General features: G+C 33.5%; 1 protein-coding gene across 2 annotated transcripts in view; it reads right to left on the reverse strand.

The window, feature by feature from the left end:
* The window catches only part of mRpL28 (mitochondrial ribosomal protein L28), a 99819-nt gene that overhangs the window by 27162 nt on the left and 52436 nt on the right, over window positions 1–20221 (reverse strand). Inside the window, exons 5-6 of one of the 2 annotated variants that reach the window (XM_085817006.1) lie at window positions 18264–18393; window positions 5724–5816 (exon numbers count right to left, since the gene is read on the reverse strand). In XM_085817006.1, the coding sequence (XP_085673132.1) occupies window positions 5724–5816; window positions 18264–18393 (223 nt within the window). The remainder of the gene's footprint in view (window positions 1–5723; window positions 5817–18263; window positions 18394–20221) is intronic. The other variant, XM_085817007.1, reaches the window with a different exon arrangement.

A 20221-nucleotide genomic window follows, 5' to 3' on the forward strand; every position in this document is an offset into this window, starting at 1 on the left:
AAAGAATTAAAATATCTGAAGAGTTGCACGCAGTCAGTTCCATGTTTGGTTGGGTTGCCACAGGAATCGAGAAAAATAAAACAAACAAAAATTGTTCTGAAAATTTAGCGGTAATGACAAACACTGTTGTGTTGAAAGATTTAAAAGGTTTTTGGGAATTAGAACATATGGGAATTAATGATTCTGATGATTATTCCGATATTGACTGCGAAATAGTAGACCAGCTTGAAAGAAATTTGCAGTTTAAAAACGGAAGATATGAGGCAAATTTAATCTGGAAATACAGTCCGAATAATTTAGGAAATAATTTTGAGGTAGCTAAGAAACGATTCGCAAACCTTCACAATAAACTCAGTAAAACTCCGGAGATTTTTCGGGAATATAAAAATATAATTGAGAACCAGATATTAGAAGGAATTGTGGAGGAATGTCCAAATAATGATACAAATTTGGGATATTTTATGCCGCACCGAGCAGTGATACGACCTAGTGAAACTACTAAGGTAAGAATTGTGTACGATGCTAGCTCAAGGACAGAGGACACGAATTCGTTAAATGACTGCCTTGAATCGGGACCTAATCTAAATCCAAATATACTAGACATTATGTTAAATTTTCGTAAGTTTAAGATAGCGTTTTGTGGAGACGTTGAAAAAGCCTTTTTGATGATAGGAATTGCTGAAGGTGATAGAAAATTTCTAAAATTTCTTTGGTTTAATGAAAATAATGACTCCTTTAAGATTATGCAAATGTGTCGGGTAGCTTTCGGTTTGACTATATCTCCTTTCATTTTGGCTGCCACTATAAAATATCACATTCGAAAATATAAAGATAAAATGCCGGACAGTTTCCAAATGTTAAATTCTTCTGTCTATGTCAATGACCTATATTTTGGAGCAGGAACGGTTGAAGATGCATATTGGTTATCTGTAGATGCGGTTAATATATTTAAGGATGCTGGGATGAATTTCAGAAAATTAAGAACTAATTCTAAAGCATTAAACAATTTATGGGTCTCAGATGGGATTAAGGAATCAGACAACAAATTAACTAGTGAATCGAATTTCTTAGGCATGATTTGGAATTCCATTGAAGACGATATAAAGTTAAATTTAAAAAATTTAATTGACTTTTTTACTGGAAACGATTTTGCTACAAAAAGGAAACTTTTGCAAAGCATCGCCCAAATATACGATACATTTGGATTTATTGCACCCTTTGTTATTCGGGCAAAAATTATTATGCAAGAAATCTGGTGTTCCGGTTCTGACTGGGATGAGGTCCTTCCTGCAGAGATTAAGGACAAATTCAACATTTGGCGGGAGGAACTTAATGATTTAACTGAAATATCGATACAGAGAAATTTCTTTGATGACGATCCAATGAATATAAGCCTTCACCTATTTTCGGACGCTAGTCCTAAAGCATATGGGGCCATCTCATATTTCAGATATTGTACGAGTGATTCTAAAATTAAAACTTCCTTTATCATGTCGAAATGCAGAGTTGCACCTTTAAGAGCAATCACGCTTCCTCGTTTAGAGTTAATGGGAGCACTTATGGCTGCTCGAATGTATAAATATTTGAAAAAATTGTTTGGTGATTTAATTGAGGATGTTTATTTTTGGAGTGATTCCGAAATCGCCATTACTTGGATTAAAGGTTCGTCAAATAATTGGAAACCATTTATCGCCAATCGTGTTACAGAAATACAGAGTATATGCAACAAAAAATTGTGGAACCATTGCGAAGGAAAACAAAATCCTTCCGATTTACTAACTCGAGGAATTAGTGCTCAGTCACTAATTAAGAATGATTTGTGGTGGCATGGGCCACACTGGTTACGTTTTCCTATTGAAAACTTTCCAAAACAAAAGAAATTAAAACCAAATTCAGAATCGTTGGAGTTAAGAAAAAGTATTATTTTGACTGCACCTGTAATTAACAATGAATCCCCAATTTTGCATATAGAAAAATTCAGTTCTTTAGGAAAATTACTTCGAATTACTGCCTATGTATTTAGATTTATTGGGAGGCTTCGGAAAAGGTCTACAGGGAATGGACCTTTAAGTGCTTTTGAGATTAAAGCAGCTGAACATTATTGGGTAAAAATTACGCAACGAGAATCGTATCAAACGGAAATAATTAAGTTATCAAATAAAAAATCAATTCTCGATTCTTCCATCTACTCCCTTAATCCAAGGCTTGATGAGGAGGGAATTCTTCGGTTGAAAGGTCGCATTCAATTTGCAGACTGTCACGAGAATTTAAAACATCCTATTCTATTACCCTCAAAATGCAAGTTTACCGAGTTGATCATCATGGATTCGCACGAAAGGGTATTCCATGCTGGAGTTAATTCAACACTAACTCAGATCAGAGACAAATATTGGATCATTAAGGGAAGACAGCGTGTTAAGACTATCATCAGAAAATGTGTGATATGCAAACGATATAGTGCTCGTCCTGGGGTACAGGATATCGCTCCACTTCCTCCAGACAGAATCCAAGAGTCGCCTCCATTTGCTGCGACCGGGTTGGACTTCGCCGGTCCATTTTTTACGAAAGACAGGCAAGGTAAAGTTTACATGCTGTTGTTAACGTGTGCGGTCACTCGTGCCTTACATATAGAGACAGTAACTGATCTCAGCACTGAAAGTTTTTTGCTAGCTTTCCGAAGATTTTTAGCTCGCCGAGGACTGTGTACCACTGTGTACTCCGATAATGCCAAGACTTTTAAAAGAGCTGATAAAGAACTAAAACATATTTTTAAAACTTTGAGTGACTCATCTGTGAAAGAATTACTTTCTGTTAGAGGCATAAATTGGAAATTTATTATGGAGAGGGGTCCATGGTGGGGAGGGTTTTGGGAGCGTATGGTACGAACCATAAAATCCAGCTTGCGAAAAATTATTGGTCGATCATCCCTTACTGTGAAAGAGCTTGAAACAGTGCTCATTGAAATCGAGGCAATGATTAATTGTAGACCAATTACCTACGTGTTTACCAATCCCAATGAACCTTCTCCACTAACACCCTCTCATTTTCTGGTTGGTAGACGATTGCTATCTCTGCCTGCTAATAAAATAACATCAAATAATTTGATTGGGTCAAGAAATTCAATTATTAAACAATATAAATACCATCAAGATATTTTAAATCATTTTTGGAAGCGTTGGAGATCAGAGTATCTTTTTAATCTGAGATCTGCCAATATTTGTCGTCCACACTCTAACGCATCTCAGTTTAAAATCAACGATATTGTCTTCATTCATGACGACAAACATCCCAGAAATCTTTGGACAATAGGTAAAATTTTGGAATTAATGCCAGGCAGAGATGGTAAAATAAGATCTTGCATAATTAAAACACCTACTGGTACCTTAAAAAGGCCTATACAATTGTTATATAATATGGAACTTAACTAATGTTTGTATTTGTATTTTTAGGTTTGATTCTCCTGACCTTGCTGATAGGTATCATTTAATGTTTTGTAAAATTTTTTGTGCTTATAATTATGTATGCATGTGTGTTATATTTAACCATTTCTCCAGGATTTATTGTCGAAATATTAATTGAATATTCTAGAATATATTATTGAAAGATGAACTCTCCACCGAGTTCAGGTGGGGAGTGTTGTGTAATTTGAAGAAAAAGGCTAGAGGGCGCTGTTGCTCGCTTAGTTGAAAGAGAATAAAGTTTGTTCATGTTGAAGGCGGCGGCCTAAGAATACGCTCTGTATATAGTAATTAAAATATTGTTAAAAATGAAAAAGTGTTAAAATTAATAAACCCACTGAACCACCATCATCTGATTTGGAGATGCACAAAATTATTAGAATCGTGCCCAACCACAATCTTAGAGGGAAGGTGTAGTGCCTGGTCCTTCAAAACTGTAGCCCTGAAAATGGTTAGCGCCCTCTAGGCGGAAAAAAGGGTAAGTTGGACACTGGCTTTCGGTGGAAGAGGCCGAATGCTCAGTGTGGTAATTTTATAAATTTAATAATTCTATTAACTGGTATATTTCTGTTTGTACAAAGTGTATATAATTTACATTGATTGTGTGAATAAATTAATAAGGTAAATCTGTGTCTATTAATTGCGTATAAGACTGCACACCGGCCACGGATGGATCTTACAAAAACACTAATAAGCTTTTTAACCAAATTACTGGAAAAAGTGAATACTCCAAAAATTATTCAGTTATAAACAATGGAAAAATATTTTAGAATAGATGGTTGAAGTAATCAAATTAATCAAAAAAGGCTTTAGAGGAGACAACCAAATTATTTACGATAAATACAATGGAAATTATTTACACTGCATAAAACTTTTAGTGAAATTTGACCCCATTTTACAATAATATATATTTAATTTTGCAATACTGCATTGGGTAAATCTCTTATTTATTAGCAAATATTTCTAATGAGTTTGTCAAAATATTGGTTAGGAAAGTTCAAAGTTTAATTATCTAGGAATTAAAAGAAGCAAAGTATTACTCCGTTATAGTAGATTTGATACCTAATATTTCTCATATGGATCAATTAACTATTACTGTTAGATACATTAACAAAACTGGAATAACCACTGAAAGGTTTTCAAAAATTTTAGAAATTACTGGCCAGTGCAGAAATGGAAGATTGTATTTTAAAGCTGTTATCTGATCTAAACATTAATTTGCAAGACTGTGATCAGAGTTGCCACTCAAACAGGAGAATGAAATTCCCTCGCTTTTCCAGGTGTACTTAAAGAAAATTCTATCTATCCATGTAGTACGTGTTGGCTGTGCTGAGAGGTAAATTAATTATGGAACCACTTGAAAACACACAAATTTGCCAATTACATATGACTTATGATTATACATATATAATCCCAAAGCATTACTATTATAACTATAATAGGAGTTGTTTTCTGCACTGAAGATTGAGATTAGAACCTGCCCAATTTGGATTAAAAAATGTATTTTTTTGCAGTAGAAAGAAATCTATTTAATGATATTTTAAAATAAATTCAGGTATTTTATATTTATTTAGCAGCATACATAAGCAAAAAATATGTGCATTAAATTTCGTGATAGTATGTCATTATACTGCTAGAATTATTTTCAGGATTATGCAAGAGAAAATAGCCTGAAGTTTGAAAGCGTTATTAACTAATAATAAATCAATTTAGAGGGAAAAAGCAACATTAAAAAATATGAATAACATTAAAATAAAGTTAATTACTTAACAATTAAATTACAATAATCAACAATTTTTTGGCGAATATAGTTATACTAAATAGTTAGCCTAGATGACTAATTACTATTTTTTTTATTTTACTGCAAAATGACAATTAAGGCAGTTATTAAAAAGGAAAAAAAAAAAAAAAAAAAGGTTTAAAAGGTTTTGCGATAAAATTCTTGTATATGCTACAGCCCAATTTCAAAAATTCTCACCAATACCAAAATGACCCGTTTACTGTTCCGCACAATGGCACCAAATCCCATGTACTGGGATTAAACTGATTTTGTTTTATACCAGAATGGAAAGGTATTTTCTTTTGTTCAACACGTACTGCACATGCGCATCTCTCGATTCTCGAGGTTACTGTAATTTCGCTTTGCCTTTCTAACAGACAATCTAGAGCTGCGAAAATTGGCTTTAGGCCAGCTGCTTGAATAATAAGTTCAGGAGACACAATTCACAAAAAAGTGGTTGCTTCCAATGTTGGCGCAAAACTCACATTTTGGGGGATCACTGTATGAAATTCCCTGACTTTTCTGGTCAATTTTCAAATTCTCTGACTTTTTCCAGTCTTCCAGGTAGTGTAGCAACCCTGTGTGATAAATAATCTTATGATAATGCCTCTAATATGTTGCATATATACAACAGTCTCTAAGCAAGCATTAAATATAAAAACAACCTTGCCATTTACGTATGGTGTGCAGAGCATTCTTTAAATTTAATTAGAGAAAGAGTGGCAGAATGCTGCCTACAAGCAAGCAAATTATTTTTATTCCTACATAATAACATATATCATTTCTTTGCCACATCAACATCAAGATGGGACATTTTGAAATACACACTAGTACCAAAAAACAAATTTCCCCAAAATTTAAGTAATACTCCTTGATCAGCAAGAGCAGTGGTTTTTGGTTTTGAAAATTTTAAATATGCTTTGAATAAAATTTGTGAAGATAAATTTTAAAAGCCTGTTACGAAAGTTAAACCTCAGGTGTTGTTAAATGAACTGAACGCACTTGACTACCACTATGTCTCCAAAGCAGACTTGACGGATTCATTCATATGCCTCGCTGAGATATTTTCAGTGGGTAGGTGTTGATCTCGCGTTTACCATGTTATCAAGGGGAATTACATAGAATATTTGTTATTTATGTAAACAGAATTTTGAACTTCCTTTTACATTCTGTGTAATTCTTATTGATAAATTATTTTCAATTAAATAGTTATAGCCATTTGTAATCGCTATATTCATTTTAAATCACCCTCTACTGTACTGCTTTTCTACTCGCACTGTTTGCAATAGAACTATCATGCACTCAACTATTAGCATTAATGATTACTTAATTCCTTGGAATTTATAGATTCCATAGTATGGAATCTGTTGCCATATTTCTGTATGCCAGTATCTCTACTGTCATGCCTCAGTATAATTCTACAGTAAAAAATTCTAGGTTACTGCAAATGCTAGATTCTTATTTTTCCCAAGCACACTATTTCAGAAATGGAGCGATTTACACATGAACATAGAATATACACATATAATACATAACATTCTCTCTAATATAAAACTTTTAAATTGTTGCATGTAAATTATATCCATTTATGGTGTTATGTAACAAAAATAATAAAAGTAATTACCCTACTATACTTACATTAATCTATTTAACATTATAATTTTATAAACCAGGAAGATTTTTGCAATCGCTCTGTAGTACAAAATATATCATTGATTCAAGACAAATCAAATGCAATAAATCCTGCTTAAATGACACTCATGAGTATCATACACTTTCATAGTGTGAGCATTCTTCCCAAATTATAAAATCAGTGTTAAAAACTATCCCTAATATTTTTCCTTTCACAACATATCTCAAAAATATATTTCTGCCACACCTTTTTATCAATCTCATATTCATATTTATAGCTTTCTTCCCATTTAATGAATATAAAACACTATATCTTACTGATATGTTCATTTCAATTACCTTGCTAAATTTTTTTGAAACAATAACTTTCTGACATCAGTTTTATGTTTCAACAAATACACAAGACATTATTAACAAAGTTCTATGTCTTCAGAATCTCAATCAACCTCAAACACTGCCAGTTCCATAATTTTTCAATTATACTAAATCCTTTTAGACATTGCATTTAATAATAATAATAAATTCTGTTGGCTTTCTGGTTAAAAATAGTCTGCAATATTTATTGCCTCCATACCAAGACCCTACAGAAAAACATTACACAATCAAATACATCAAAATGCAATTAAAAAAAAAATAATGATAAAAATCAGAAATAATCCGAAAACAAAGACAGTAAGTAAAATATTTTTAAACACTATAAAAAGTAAATGAAGAGAAAATCACATTAAAGTCATCGTCCTCCCCACCAAAAATCTATCTAATTTTCATATACAATTCATAAACGGTATATCATGCTTCACATCATTTAACTTGATTAGACTTACCATAATATTCTTTTGGTGGAACTGGGACAATTTTTAGAAAATACAATAAAAATTAAACCACCCAACTGGTACAGTGGTTAGCACCACTGACTGCTGAGCCGAATGGCACGGGTTTGAATCCCAGAGAAGGGATGCATATTTGTAAATGTATAGTGTCGGTGCAGCATGGTGGCACTCTAAATATGTGGCAAGCTGCAAGTCCTCTCGTGTGGTTTGGTAAAAGGGGAGATGGATGGGAGACCCTTGGACCTATCTCCCACCAGGTGCTGTCCATCAAAACTGGTGGCTGAATTGAGCTAAATCGCACTGTCACTTGAAACGTGCTCAAGGCTGTGTAATCTAGCACTTCTTGCCACGAGGAATTTTGTGTCTTGGGCTGACTACGTCAGACAAGTGAGCATAAGCAATGAATAAATAAACCTACAGGAATAAGTACCTATGATTGAAAAGGCTAAATAAAGAAGTTGTTAACAAAAAAAAAAAAAAAAAAAAAAAAGAGAGAGTTAAAAGAAAATTTTAGTAACTTAAATTAACATACCTCAGAGAGTTATTAGCATTTATTGCTAGATTTAACTTTCTTTAAAGTGTGTGTGTGATTATGGCAAAGCCTCGAGGGCTATCTGCCTAAGGGGAGGGATGCCTTCGTGGAGGACTTTCTAAGGGAAACTGGCTCGTATACACGTTACACGTGGGGAAAACCACGAAAAAGCCCATGCAGCCAGCCCATTCGCGGGATTCAAACCTCGGACCGAACTACCAGTGTTCAGCGACTTTTACCGCTCGGCCGCTGGTGGGCCCCAACTTTCTTTAAAGAGTCTTTCTTCTTTTTAACAGCATTGCAAATCATGTTCATTAGTTAATTGTTTTAATTTTGCAGCTTAATAAAGCTTTTAGGGTTGATTCAGCCATTCTACCTCTTTCTTCAGACCATATGATATTCATTATTAAGAATGCTCTTTTGACTAGTTCCTGGCTTGCTGAAAATGTATTCTATTATTTAAACAGGACTGGGCATTGAAATCCCACCTCCTTTTGAAATGACTGAAAAGCTGTACCCATTTTTCTTCAAAACTGTTTTCCCAAGTTACATAATTAGCTGACCAAATAGCTTTTGAAATCACTGTTTCATAAAAAGGTTTGTTAATGTTTATTGTATTATTTACAACAGTTTCATTAATACTTTCAGGTGCAGCTTTAATTTCAGACCATGTATATTCACCATTGTTTAACCAAATAAAAAATTCTATTACAACACAACTGTTCTCCTATAGCTCAATGTAAGAATCAATGCTATGTAATCTCGAACTGATATTAATAGTTTCATTGCTTTCTACTATTCTAAAGGTCCGCCTACACGTAGCGATTTTCTCGGCAGACTTTGCCTTACCACGATATCCGAGATAGCTCGCCTGTCCACAAGGAACAATTTTCTCAGTAGTACAGGAATTCACTCAACCAATCACTGTGAAAGGAAGAATTTCTGCCCTCTACAGTGTCACACTGTCAACAATTGTGTAAACAAAGCTTACAGTGTTGTCAAATAGTCAAAATAATGGATGAAAATTTCCCTTTAATTGCTGTTTTAGCAACATCTGCAAATTTTGATCTTTGCTGCTGGCACAGAAGAAGAAAAAAAAGACTGGTTTGAACCAGAAATTGGTTCAAATGAGAAAAAATTCATGGTACACATAATTCCCTGTTCCAGAGTTGCATATTGAAGATACGGTAGAATTAAAAAGGTATTTACAGATTATGTCATGTGATTTTGATTTTTTGTTAAATTTAAATTGCAGCAAAATTGAAAAAACTGATACAATTGTGCGTTTCTTAATTTCGCCATCTGAGAGGCTGCACGTTACTCTATGCATTCTAGCTGGTGATAAGTTAATTTTTATAGTATTAGAAATTAACTAGTTGATTTTATTAAAATTGGTATGTCCCAGTCACTAAAACTAAACTATATGTGTAAACAACAGTTTTAATCATTATTATTTTCGTTTCGAGAAATTTTCAATGAATTTTATAAGTATTTCATTGCATCATTTTTAATGAAGTCATGTTAATCTTCTTTATTATTATGTTACAGGATGTTTCTATTCACATTATTACTATTAAATAACTAATACAGTCTGAAAACTATAATCATATGGTTATATCGGTTAATCAGCTAATGAAATTGAGCAATATTATTTTTAATTGTGCTGTAATTTGTTTACATCTATTAACACAAAACTGGTTTTTCTGCAAATTTTAACTTTTGAAAAGATAATATACATAAATACATAAAATAATTTTCACCATAAATGCAAAATATTTGTATATATAAAGTAACAGGGAAAATAAAACTTATCAATATAAAAGAATCTTTTTAATTTTTTATTGGTACTTACGTATTAATGCAACCAGGCCAAAATTCGCATAAATCGCCAAATTTGGCGACCCTACTTACGGCAACCCTACGTGTGTGAAAATAGACGAAAGTTTATTTGTAAAAAGAAAAAATAACACTGGGCGTGTACTACCACAGCAATGGGTTTTTGGCGGAATTTGCCGAGAAAAGAGACTTTTTTTGTTACTGTACCTAACAGAAGCGCCGTTACCCTCATGGAAAAAATTTGCGAAAATATCAAGGAAGGAAGCATCATTTATTCGGATTGCTGGAAAGGATACAATACAAGTGAGTTCGAAAATGCTGGATTTCTGCATGGAACTGTTAATCACAAATATAACTTTGTGGATCCCAACACAGGCGTTCACACACAACATGTAGAGCGCATGTGAGGCTCAGCCAAATGGCGCAACAAAAAACAGAGAGGAACAGCCCGTCATCATCTTGACTCATACCTTATCGAATTTATATGGCGCCAAGCTCAAGCTGTTAATGGCGAAGACGGTTTTCAATCAGTGCTAAAAGCAATAGCCAAAAGATTTCCGCCGAAAAAATAATTCTGCAACTTATTCAAATTCAAAACCGGAAGGGTTTAATTGCTATTTTATATTTTAAAACAAAATAATATAAAAAACTGTATTAAAAATTATCTGTAATTAATAAATGTACATTTTCTTTCTATTCATACTTTTTTACTCAAACTTACAAATCACGCCAACCTGGTTGCGATAATACGTAAGTACCTTTTTATTTTTAAAATTTACATTACTCGCGTCCCACAGCACAACATTTTCCCTATAAATATCTACCAATTGAAAAATTTGAGTTTCGCTCCAACGAAACAGCGGCATGTCTATTATTTATTCCAAAATGAGGAAAAAAGCAAGTGATCGCTCAAAGCAATCTTATTGGCTAGAAACAATGATTTTATCGTATGCAAGTGAGCAGTGAACACTGGATCAGAAATCGTGGGAGAGAACGTAACCGATTTTTGGCACATGTGCAGATCCTTAAAATTGTTGCTCTACGAGAAAGTCGGCCGGGAAAATCACTACGTGTAAACAGGCCTTAAAACTTTTTTTTTTTTTTGCTTCTTGAAGCATAAATTTATTATCATGCCTTTCCTCAAGGCTTGTTTCTAATTTCACGGATATATCAATTACACTTGTTTTTGTACTTTTCATAATCAAGATAGCTTTACTAAATAATTTAAGCCAACCTTCCACAAATACAAGTCAATTGCCAAATCACCATTGACCAAGACTGTACTATTTTTATTTCTTGCACAGTGGCACTTTTAAAACTTTACCAAATCACTGGGAGAAAATGACAAACTGGTTCGGATGCAGGGACAACATCATATCATAAAACCAGGATAAGCTCAGCCAAAGCAGGATACGTAGTAAACCTAAATCAAACTTTAGATAAAATAACTCTTAAACTTCTAAATTGCATTTAAAGAAGCCAATATTGCCTTTACAAAGCCTTAGTTACATGCAATTGTAAAATTCTTAGGGACAAATATTACTGGATTACTACATACAACCGACTCTAAAGTTAATGTTTAAGATGTTAAAAATAAATAAATAATTTTAAAATAAACAAAAAGTATGAAAGCTTTCAGATTTTATATGGATAGAGGGGCTTTTTTTTTCATTTACACATATATAGTACATGTTTCGAGAGCATTTGGGCTACAGCCCCTTTCGGCTAAAAATATTTAAAACTAGCATGCTTTAGAATTCCCAACAGAGGATCTCGTATGCTGGAAATAAAAATGTTTTATTCTGTATAGTGTTACCACCGCTTGCCATTGAAATCATTTGAGTTTTTTAATCAAACCTTCATTAAAATTTTACAAAATAAGAAACAGATAATAAAACAAATTTGAAATTCAAAATTCAGGCTCGCGGGTGCCCATGTTCAGGTGATAGACAACATTATGCAAAATTTGATGGCTCTAGTTATTGCCGTTTTTTCACAATGCAAGAAACATATATACATTCATGCAGATTATTCATTATTTAATTTCTTTAAATATCATACAGGGCAATTATATTCAATGACAACTATTTGCAAATAAAGCTTTTAGTGATTTGACATAAAATGCTGTATCGAGGCTAAAAGCCTTTCTAAAGAAAGCGAATAATAATAATTTTATGAGGGGGGGGGACGTTTTGGATGCGGTCATAAAAAGAGTCCCTTATAGTGTAACAATAATTTATTAACAGGCTTGAGTTACACACGGACATTACACTTTAAGAAAATTACATAACTAAGAACTAACTTTAAGAAAATTACAGAACAAGAGTCTGATGCAACCTATCAGGTTAATCACTTGGCTTTTATTGAAATATTTCTCTGGATGCTCACCATAGGTCATCCTCATTGCTACATATGTAGCAATGAGGGTCCAACAGTTTATATTAGCAGCAGAGTTTGCATTAAAGGATTGGTTACAATTTATAATTTAGTTAATAAACAAAAGTGAATGTAGTTGTCTTCTAACAACAACATCCACTGGCAACAGTGAATGTTGATGTTATTAGAAGATAACATTCTGCAATGCTGTTATTCTGAATATGTAATTCTAATTTAGTTCATAATTTCAATTAAAACTTCCTATTTCTCTTCTTTTTTATTCTTTTTCCATTTTAGCTCTAAAAACACTTTTTTAGATAATGGGTCAAGCAAGCTCACATACTGTGTCAAGTGCTTTTTATTGATAAAAACAGAATGAAACTTGTTAAGCCTAAACTAGCAAATGTTTGCTTTTCATCATAGCAATCAACAGCGGTTTAAAAATCAAAGGATGGAATTACCTACGACCCAAGTAAAGGCTTTAGCAGGCAAAAGTCTTTTGCTTATATGGAAATATAAAATAGAATTTATTTTAAACTATCATCCTGGCACTTTAGAAATTGTGGAAGGAACTTTTGACAGACCAGAAAATATTCCAGCAGATGTTTCAATTGCTCAACAAGAGAAATATAATAAAGCTGTTAAGCCAAACGTAAAGTGCTATGATGGCATTAACGAATTCTATGTCAGAAGAAATTCTTCAAAAGGTATGAGATTTTAGACTGCTAGAGAAGCATATTTGGAGTTATTTGAATCATTGTTGAAAAATCAACTGTATAATATGTGCATGCCATTTTTTAAATTCAAATGGAATGAGAATGATAATATGGCAGCTCATTCTTCCAAATTAAAAAAAAAAAAAAATTCTGGAAAGAGTTGAATTTAAGACTTGAAAAACGCAAATAAGTTACCTGTCATGCTACTCAACTACAAGATATTTTATGTCTTGCCCAAACAATACCATTCATTTAAATCAAATTCTTACTCTTAGGTGAAGACAAGTGAACATGAGTAACATGATGAGTTAACAGAACAGCTTTGCACTCATGAAACAGACTTTAAAAGTCAAGAGAAAGGTAATAGAATAGAGCAATTGGCATTATTAATCAAGTGAACAAGTGACAAAATCTGAAAAACAAAAGCAATATAAAAAAGATAAATTCAGAAGAAAATCAAGAAAAGATGCTTCTTGCAGTAGCCCCAGGCAAGAAACAATGTTAGTGATCCTGACTTCCATACCGAAGGGCCTACGTTTGAATCCCAGAGAAGGCATGATTATAAATTGTCTGTCTCTTCGTAGGAGGCAATGGTGACCCACCTATTAGGTACCTCCATAATAACAAAACCACCGCTTCCAACATTAGTAGTGTCCAACGGCTGTGACAACTAATGTCCGCCATAGGAATTTGCAGTTACTGCAAGCAGAAAGAACACTGGGTAAAAGAGTTCAAACAGTGGATAGTTGATGGAAGACCACCCAAAAATAAGCCAATAAAAAGCACTCAAGAAAATACAGACAGCGTAATTCATGAAGAAACCTGTACAGCTGAGACTGATCCAACATCATTTCGGATTGACAGTGGAATTACAAAGGAACCTATGATAAACAGAAATTTATTTTCTTTATTTGCTGCTCATTGATAAGAATAGTAAATTTATCACAACAGCTACAGAATACTGGTTAAAAGTCAAGTAGTGCTGTTTGGAACTCAAAGTGTAACATGGTACTTTATATGAGGCAGCTATTGAACCAATTATGTCTAACAAAATTATAGAAGAGTATGCTGCCATAGCTGACAATTCTTTGTTACAGTTATATTATCCAAGTTGAGGACACTAAAAGATCAACGTCATATTAAGGACATAAAGAAAGAAATTGTGTGAACTATGCATTTTTGGCAAAGCACATCGTTTATCATTTGGCATAGGAAAGAAAGCCAGCAAGCCTAATGAATTAATTTCAGTTGATTTCTTTGCAGAAGAAAAGATAGTTAGCTGTGTTTAAAAGCTCCAAAGGCTTATTGGGTATGATGGAGACAAAAGACACCACATACGGATCAAAGAAACCAACAGCGTGATCTGTTCATGTGATGTTACATTAAAAGAGGAGCTCACAAATTGCAAAGAAAGGGTGCAGCTGCCTATTCAAGATGAAGATAGATTCATTTCTGGCTCTGAGTACTGAGAAGATTAAAAAAAAGTGAAGTCAAAAGAATTTGTTAGTGAAGAATATAATTCAAAAAAAAAAAAAAAAAAAAAAGAAGAAATATATATATAAAAAATCTGAAAATTTTCAGATTTTAAATTATGTCCAAAGTTTTTTTTTTTTTTTAACTTTCTGTGTGTAAATATCATGTTCTTTCCACTTAAACCATAAAATTCAGTTCAATAGCAATGTCGAAAAATAATTTTAAAATGAGCATATCTTTAGAATTTCCGATACACAGTTCTGCGCGCTGGAGATAAAAAGACTCCTTCCCCGTAGAGTGTTGCCAAATTCAAGGCTAAAATGTTGTCAAAAGGTTTACTCAACATTTCAGAGTTCATTATGATCAAGCTCTAGTCCAGTAACAGTGTTATGAACTGTTCATTCAATTATCAATATTGCAGCCAACGAGGAAATGCGTCTTTCTCAGTCTGATGTTTATTCAACAATTTTATATGGAATACTTAAAGAATCCATATACATGCAGCAATCAGAAAGATATAGTCATGGTTCTGCCAAAGACTGCAAGCTGAAACACAGTACATATGGATTAAAACATGCATCCTGCTGTTGGAATAAGTATTTTGGAGACTTTGTGTCAAAACTTGGCTTTAAGAGAAATAAAGCAGATATATAAGAACAAAAATGGCAAGAAGCTAAATCTATACTTATATGTAGATGATGGCTTGGTGGCATGAATAGATCTACAGGAATCTGAAAATCTCTCAGAGAATTAAGTCACTTAGAATCACAACTAAACCAGTAGTACACTTTCTTGGACTTGAAATTAAGCATCTTGATGGAATTATTAAGACAGAAGTGTTAAGATGGAAGTATCAAAATAAATCAGCAAGCTTATGCAAGAAAATTTTTTCAAAAATCTGGGATAGAAGATTGCAAACCAGTGTCAACTCCTATCCTGAAGGAAAGTTTAATTGATAAGAAAAAGGAAGATTAGCCAAACAGAGAAATTTTCTATTACACAGAAGCTGGAGGAGCAATGTATCTCATGTTAGGCACGAGACAAGATTTAGCTAACTGCATCAGCATTCCTTCAAGTCACCTTGAAAGTCCTTCGAAAGACACTGGAGCAAAGTGAAACATATATTCAGACTCATAGCAGGTTCTCTTACTAAAGCTGTTACTTACAAGAATAAATGCAATACTGGAGTGTCATAGTGACACAGATTTCGAAGGATGCCAAGAAACTAGGAAATCTACAAGTGGAGTAGTGCTATTATATAGTGGTGAAGCTATATCATGGATTAGCCAAAGATAGTCAACTGTTTCAAATTCTTCAACTGATGCAGAGATAATTGCAGCTAGTGGATGTTCTAGAGAAGAAATCTGGTTAAAGTGACTACTCAGTGTTGTTACCGAGTTATATGAAGTTCCAGTAATTCAAGTAGATAACATTGCTACTGTGAGACTGTCACAACATCCAGAGTCTCATCACTGTAAAAAACACATTGATATCAAGCACTTTTTTATGCATGATAAAATTCTAGATAAGCAAATCATTGTGCAGCAGATACCTACAGAGAAGCAAGTTTCTGACATGAGTAAACCTCTATTTAAACTGAGACTTAATTCTGCATTGTAAGGTTTATCCTAAGTTTTTAACAGTTACTTTTAGTTAAAGCTACTTTTCCTGTCCATCCTAATTTCAACTTACAATTTTCTACCAGAATGTGTTTTTAGAATCGCATTTAACGCAAATCAGTAACAGTAGTGCTCATGTCAAAGTTCAACTGACTTCAAGAGAGAGAATCAGAGTTTCTGACTAGCACGTGTTTGCCTTTTGGCTACGATTCTCTAAGCTGTTACTATGCTCAGCTGTATTACAGGCCCTTGATAGCTATGCTAGCTTATTCAATATTTAGGGGCCAACTACTTGGAATTTTGATAGCTTCGGCTATATCTCTTTATTAAGCATTAGTTAAATCTTATTTTTTATTATTTTGAGTTCAAGCCCAAGTGGAGGCTTTGCTGTATGCCCTGAGAAAGGGGCCATCTGTTAAACTCTTATTTTGAGCAATAAAGGGTGTTAACCCTTCTCGAGTTTTCGTCTCAATTCCTGAACTACAGCGATTATTTGCTTAGCTGTTCACTAGGTTCCTCCATGTTTAGTTGTTAGATAAAAGGGTGGAACCCTACAGCATGATAAGATGGGACACTTAGACTTTCTCTTCTAGTTTATTATTATTATTATTGTTCTTTTAATTGACAAGAACAGCTACACCATGTTAAAAAAAAGTGAATAATAATATAGAATTTACTTAATAAATTCTGGCGTCAGTGAGTGTTGTTATTAGGAGATCATGTTTCATGATGTTGTTGTTGTTGTAAAGATGTACATCTACTTTAAGTTATTAATTCCAAATAAAACTTCTTATGTTTTGCTCTGCTATTTATATTCTGTTTTAGTTCTAGAAACACTTTTTAGAAAAAACCTTACTGAATCACACAGTATTAAATGTGGATATTTAATACTAGTACATTAGCTACATGAAAATTATTTTAAATGCTTAGAAACAAGAAATGTGATGAAACACACTAAGTATGACACTCTTGTTAAAATAAGTAAGAAACTAGGATGCAATATATGTGGCCAACAATTGATATCACATTTATGAAACTGAGCTTATAACTGATTCTGATATTTTCAAATGTACTTGCTTCTAACAACATTGTGCAGATTTCCAAGAATCTGAATACATATAAACAATTTGTTATATGGAAAAAAATTTTCTTATTAATTTTTTAGCAGATACTGTTGTGAAATAAACAGGTATTTTAATTTTTACTCAAACACATTTTGAACAACTTCTATAATCAAACACAAACCGTTATTTTTATTTATTTTGTTTCATTCTTTAATGACAAAGCATAGACTTCACACAAATTAGTTCAGGCTACTAAGGTGCACTTATTATTTTTCACATTATTTATGTTTAATTTGAAGTTACTAAGCTCTTACGATTACTTTTGACCTCTCATCAACCTGAGTGCATCATCTGCATCCAGCTAATAAACAAGCATACCGCAGCATGCAAAAAAAATGGGCCTATTTACCTGGCATGAACCTCCACTATTGCAATTCTTTGTTGAAAACTATACTTAGCTTCTTCATATGTGTTAATGGCTTTTGTACTGGCATTTATAGATACAGGTTAAAGCAAGGCTGGCAGCTGTGCATTACCATAGGTATAATAGGTACTGCCAGGCATTGCTGTTAAGTACACCCTAATTTTGATGGAGAATATCAGAGAGAGAGGTCTCAGAGTCTCTCACTTCTCTTCCCCTATCACCAATCACTCAAGAGGACTTTTGGTTTGCCACATATTTTGAATGCTCTGTTACTACACAGACACTTATAAGCATCCATGCCTCTTTTGGTATTCGAATTTGAAGAAGAAATGGTATGGGTGTCAGTGTCACTAACCACTATACCGGTTGGGTGACACGGTGTACAGCAATCGCAACAGTGAAGCAGAAGAAATGAATCAGCATTTGTACACGCACACTAACCAATTTTTTTTAGCACCTCACAGTATAATTTCTTATAATAATATCTTTCAAAAAAAGTGAAAGAACAGAAAAATTTTCATACTTTTAAGTTGTTCAATAAATTTCAGACGAAGCTCATGCTTTAAAGGAATAGGCTTAATATCTTCTTCAATTAACCTTTGTTTCTGGATTGCCTGACGAAGAGTTAAACCAAACCACTCAGCTTCTTCTTTCTGCACAAGGAAATTATTTCATACATATAGCATGAGAATATAAACGAAAAATTTAATATTAACACATATAGAAGCATAAATTAAGCAAATGCACATCAATATGTAACTGATTATAAGCACTTGAATATAAGGTAAATATACAAATTATTCATAAACATATAATTATTAATAAATTAAATAATTAAAAAGTTATAATAATTTTATTAATAAAATAAAAATGTGTACAGCAATGTATTATCTACAGAAAATTTTATTCACTTCACTCTCTCAACCCAATTAATCAACGTTTAATGCTGATTTAACCCTTCGCTTACTACTGCTCGATTTTGATACAGGAATATGAGGAGGCCGCCCCCTTTTTAAAAACTTTCTCTAGTTTAATATATTACTATTCACATCTCCCTACACAAAATTAAATTAATATAATGGAGGAATTGAAATAGTTTAATTTTTAAAAACCATATAATATGACTCACGCGATTTTAGCATGCATGGAATAAAAATACAGAGGAATATTTTGATAAATATACATACTAACTAATTTGTAGAGCTAATAATATTACTTGTACTCACTAATTATTATACGAGGGCTATCCAGAAAGTAGATTACGTTTTGGAATAAAAAAATAAACAAAGTATAGGAAACAAATTTTATTATATACAGATGAAAGCCACACTCAAATACTACTTTTCTACATAGTCACCATACAAATTAAGGCATTTATCGTAGCGATGTACGAGCTTGGAAATTCCTTCGTCGAAAAATTCGGCCGCCTGCGCCTTCAACCACTTCGTTACCTCTTCTTGCCTTCCATCTTGCACAAAACTTGTGGTAACCAAGCTTTTCGCTGATGATTTCGTGCAACAAACTTCGCGAAATTTGTGGAAAACTCAAAGAAAGTTCCGTTATTGTGAAATTTCGATTTTCACGGACTTTAGCATCGACTTTTTCGAGAAGTTCGGCGGTCACTATGCTGGGTCTCCCACTTCGATCTTCGTCGTGAACATTGGTTCGGCCATTTTGAAATCTTATGACCCACTGACGCACTCCACCTTCAGTGATAATGTTGTCCCCATACACTTCACGAAGCTGCCGATAGATTTCTATCGGTTTACAGTTTTTTGCAGTCAGAAACCTTATTACTGAGCGCACCTCGCGGGATTTTCAATTAACGCAGACATTTCAAACCGTCACAGTATCTGAACGGAGCACAGCACGAACCTCTCACTAGCACGGCTAGATGCAGACTGAGCTGCGCAACGCTCTGACCCCAAGATGGCCGCGCTAGCCCCGCCCCTAGCGGACACAGACGGAAACGTAATCTACTTCCTGGATGGCCCTCGTATAAAATTTTTTTAATGTGGTCAACTTTGAAACATGGCTCTAACAACATAATCCAACTTTACATTCTTCACACCAAATATGAATCTCTTTACACATTTTTCCCTATTGTCTTTTTTGGAGCGATACACAGCACATTGCCTTCTAGGTTCCTTTTTTATATAATTTGGTGGAATGTCTGCTTAATTTCTAACTAACTTTAAATAATATTTAACTTATAAATTATTACAAATTGGTGGCCAGAAGGGAAAGTGATTTGTGACCCTGACTGCCATACGGAAAAACCCAGATTCAAAGCCCGGATAAGGCATGGTGGAGGTGCTGGCCCGCCTATCAGGTGCCTCCATAAAAACGTGGCCACAGCTTCTGGCTTTAGTAATGGCCAATGTCTAAAATGGCTAGCACCCATCATTGAAAAAAAAATATTGAAAACTAGTCTTTTATTAACATAACACATACTTTCAAAAAATAATTAAATGCATTATT

This window comes from Stegodyphus dumicola, chromosome 5 (assembly GCF_044657685.1).
Source record: "Stegodyphus dumicola isolate Sdum_Otavi_A_Nest chromosome 5, ASM4465768v1".
NCBI lineage: Eukaryota > Metazoa > Arthropoda > Arachnida > Araneae > Eresidae > Stegodyphus > Stegodyphus dumicola.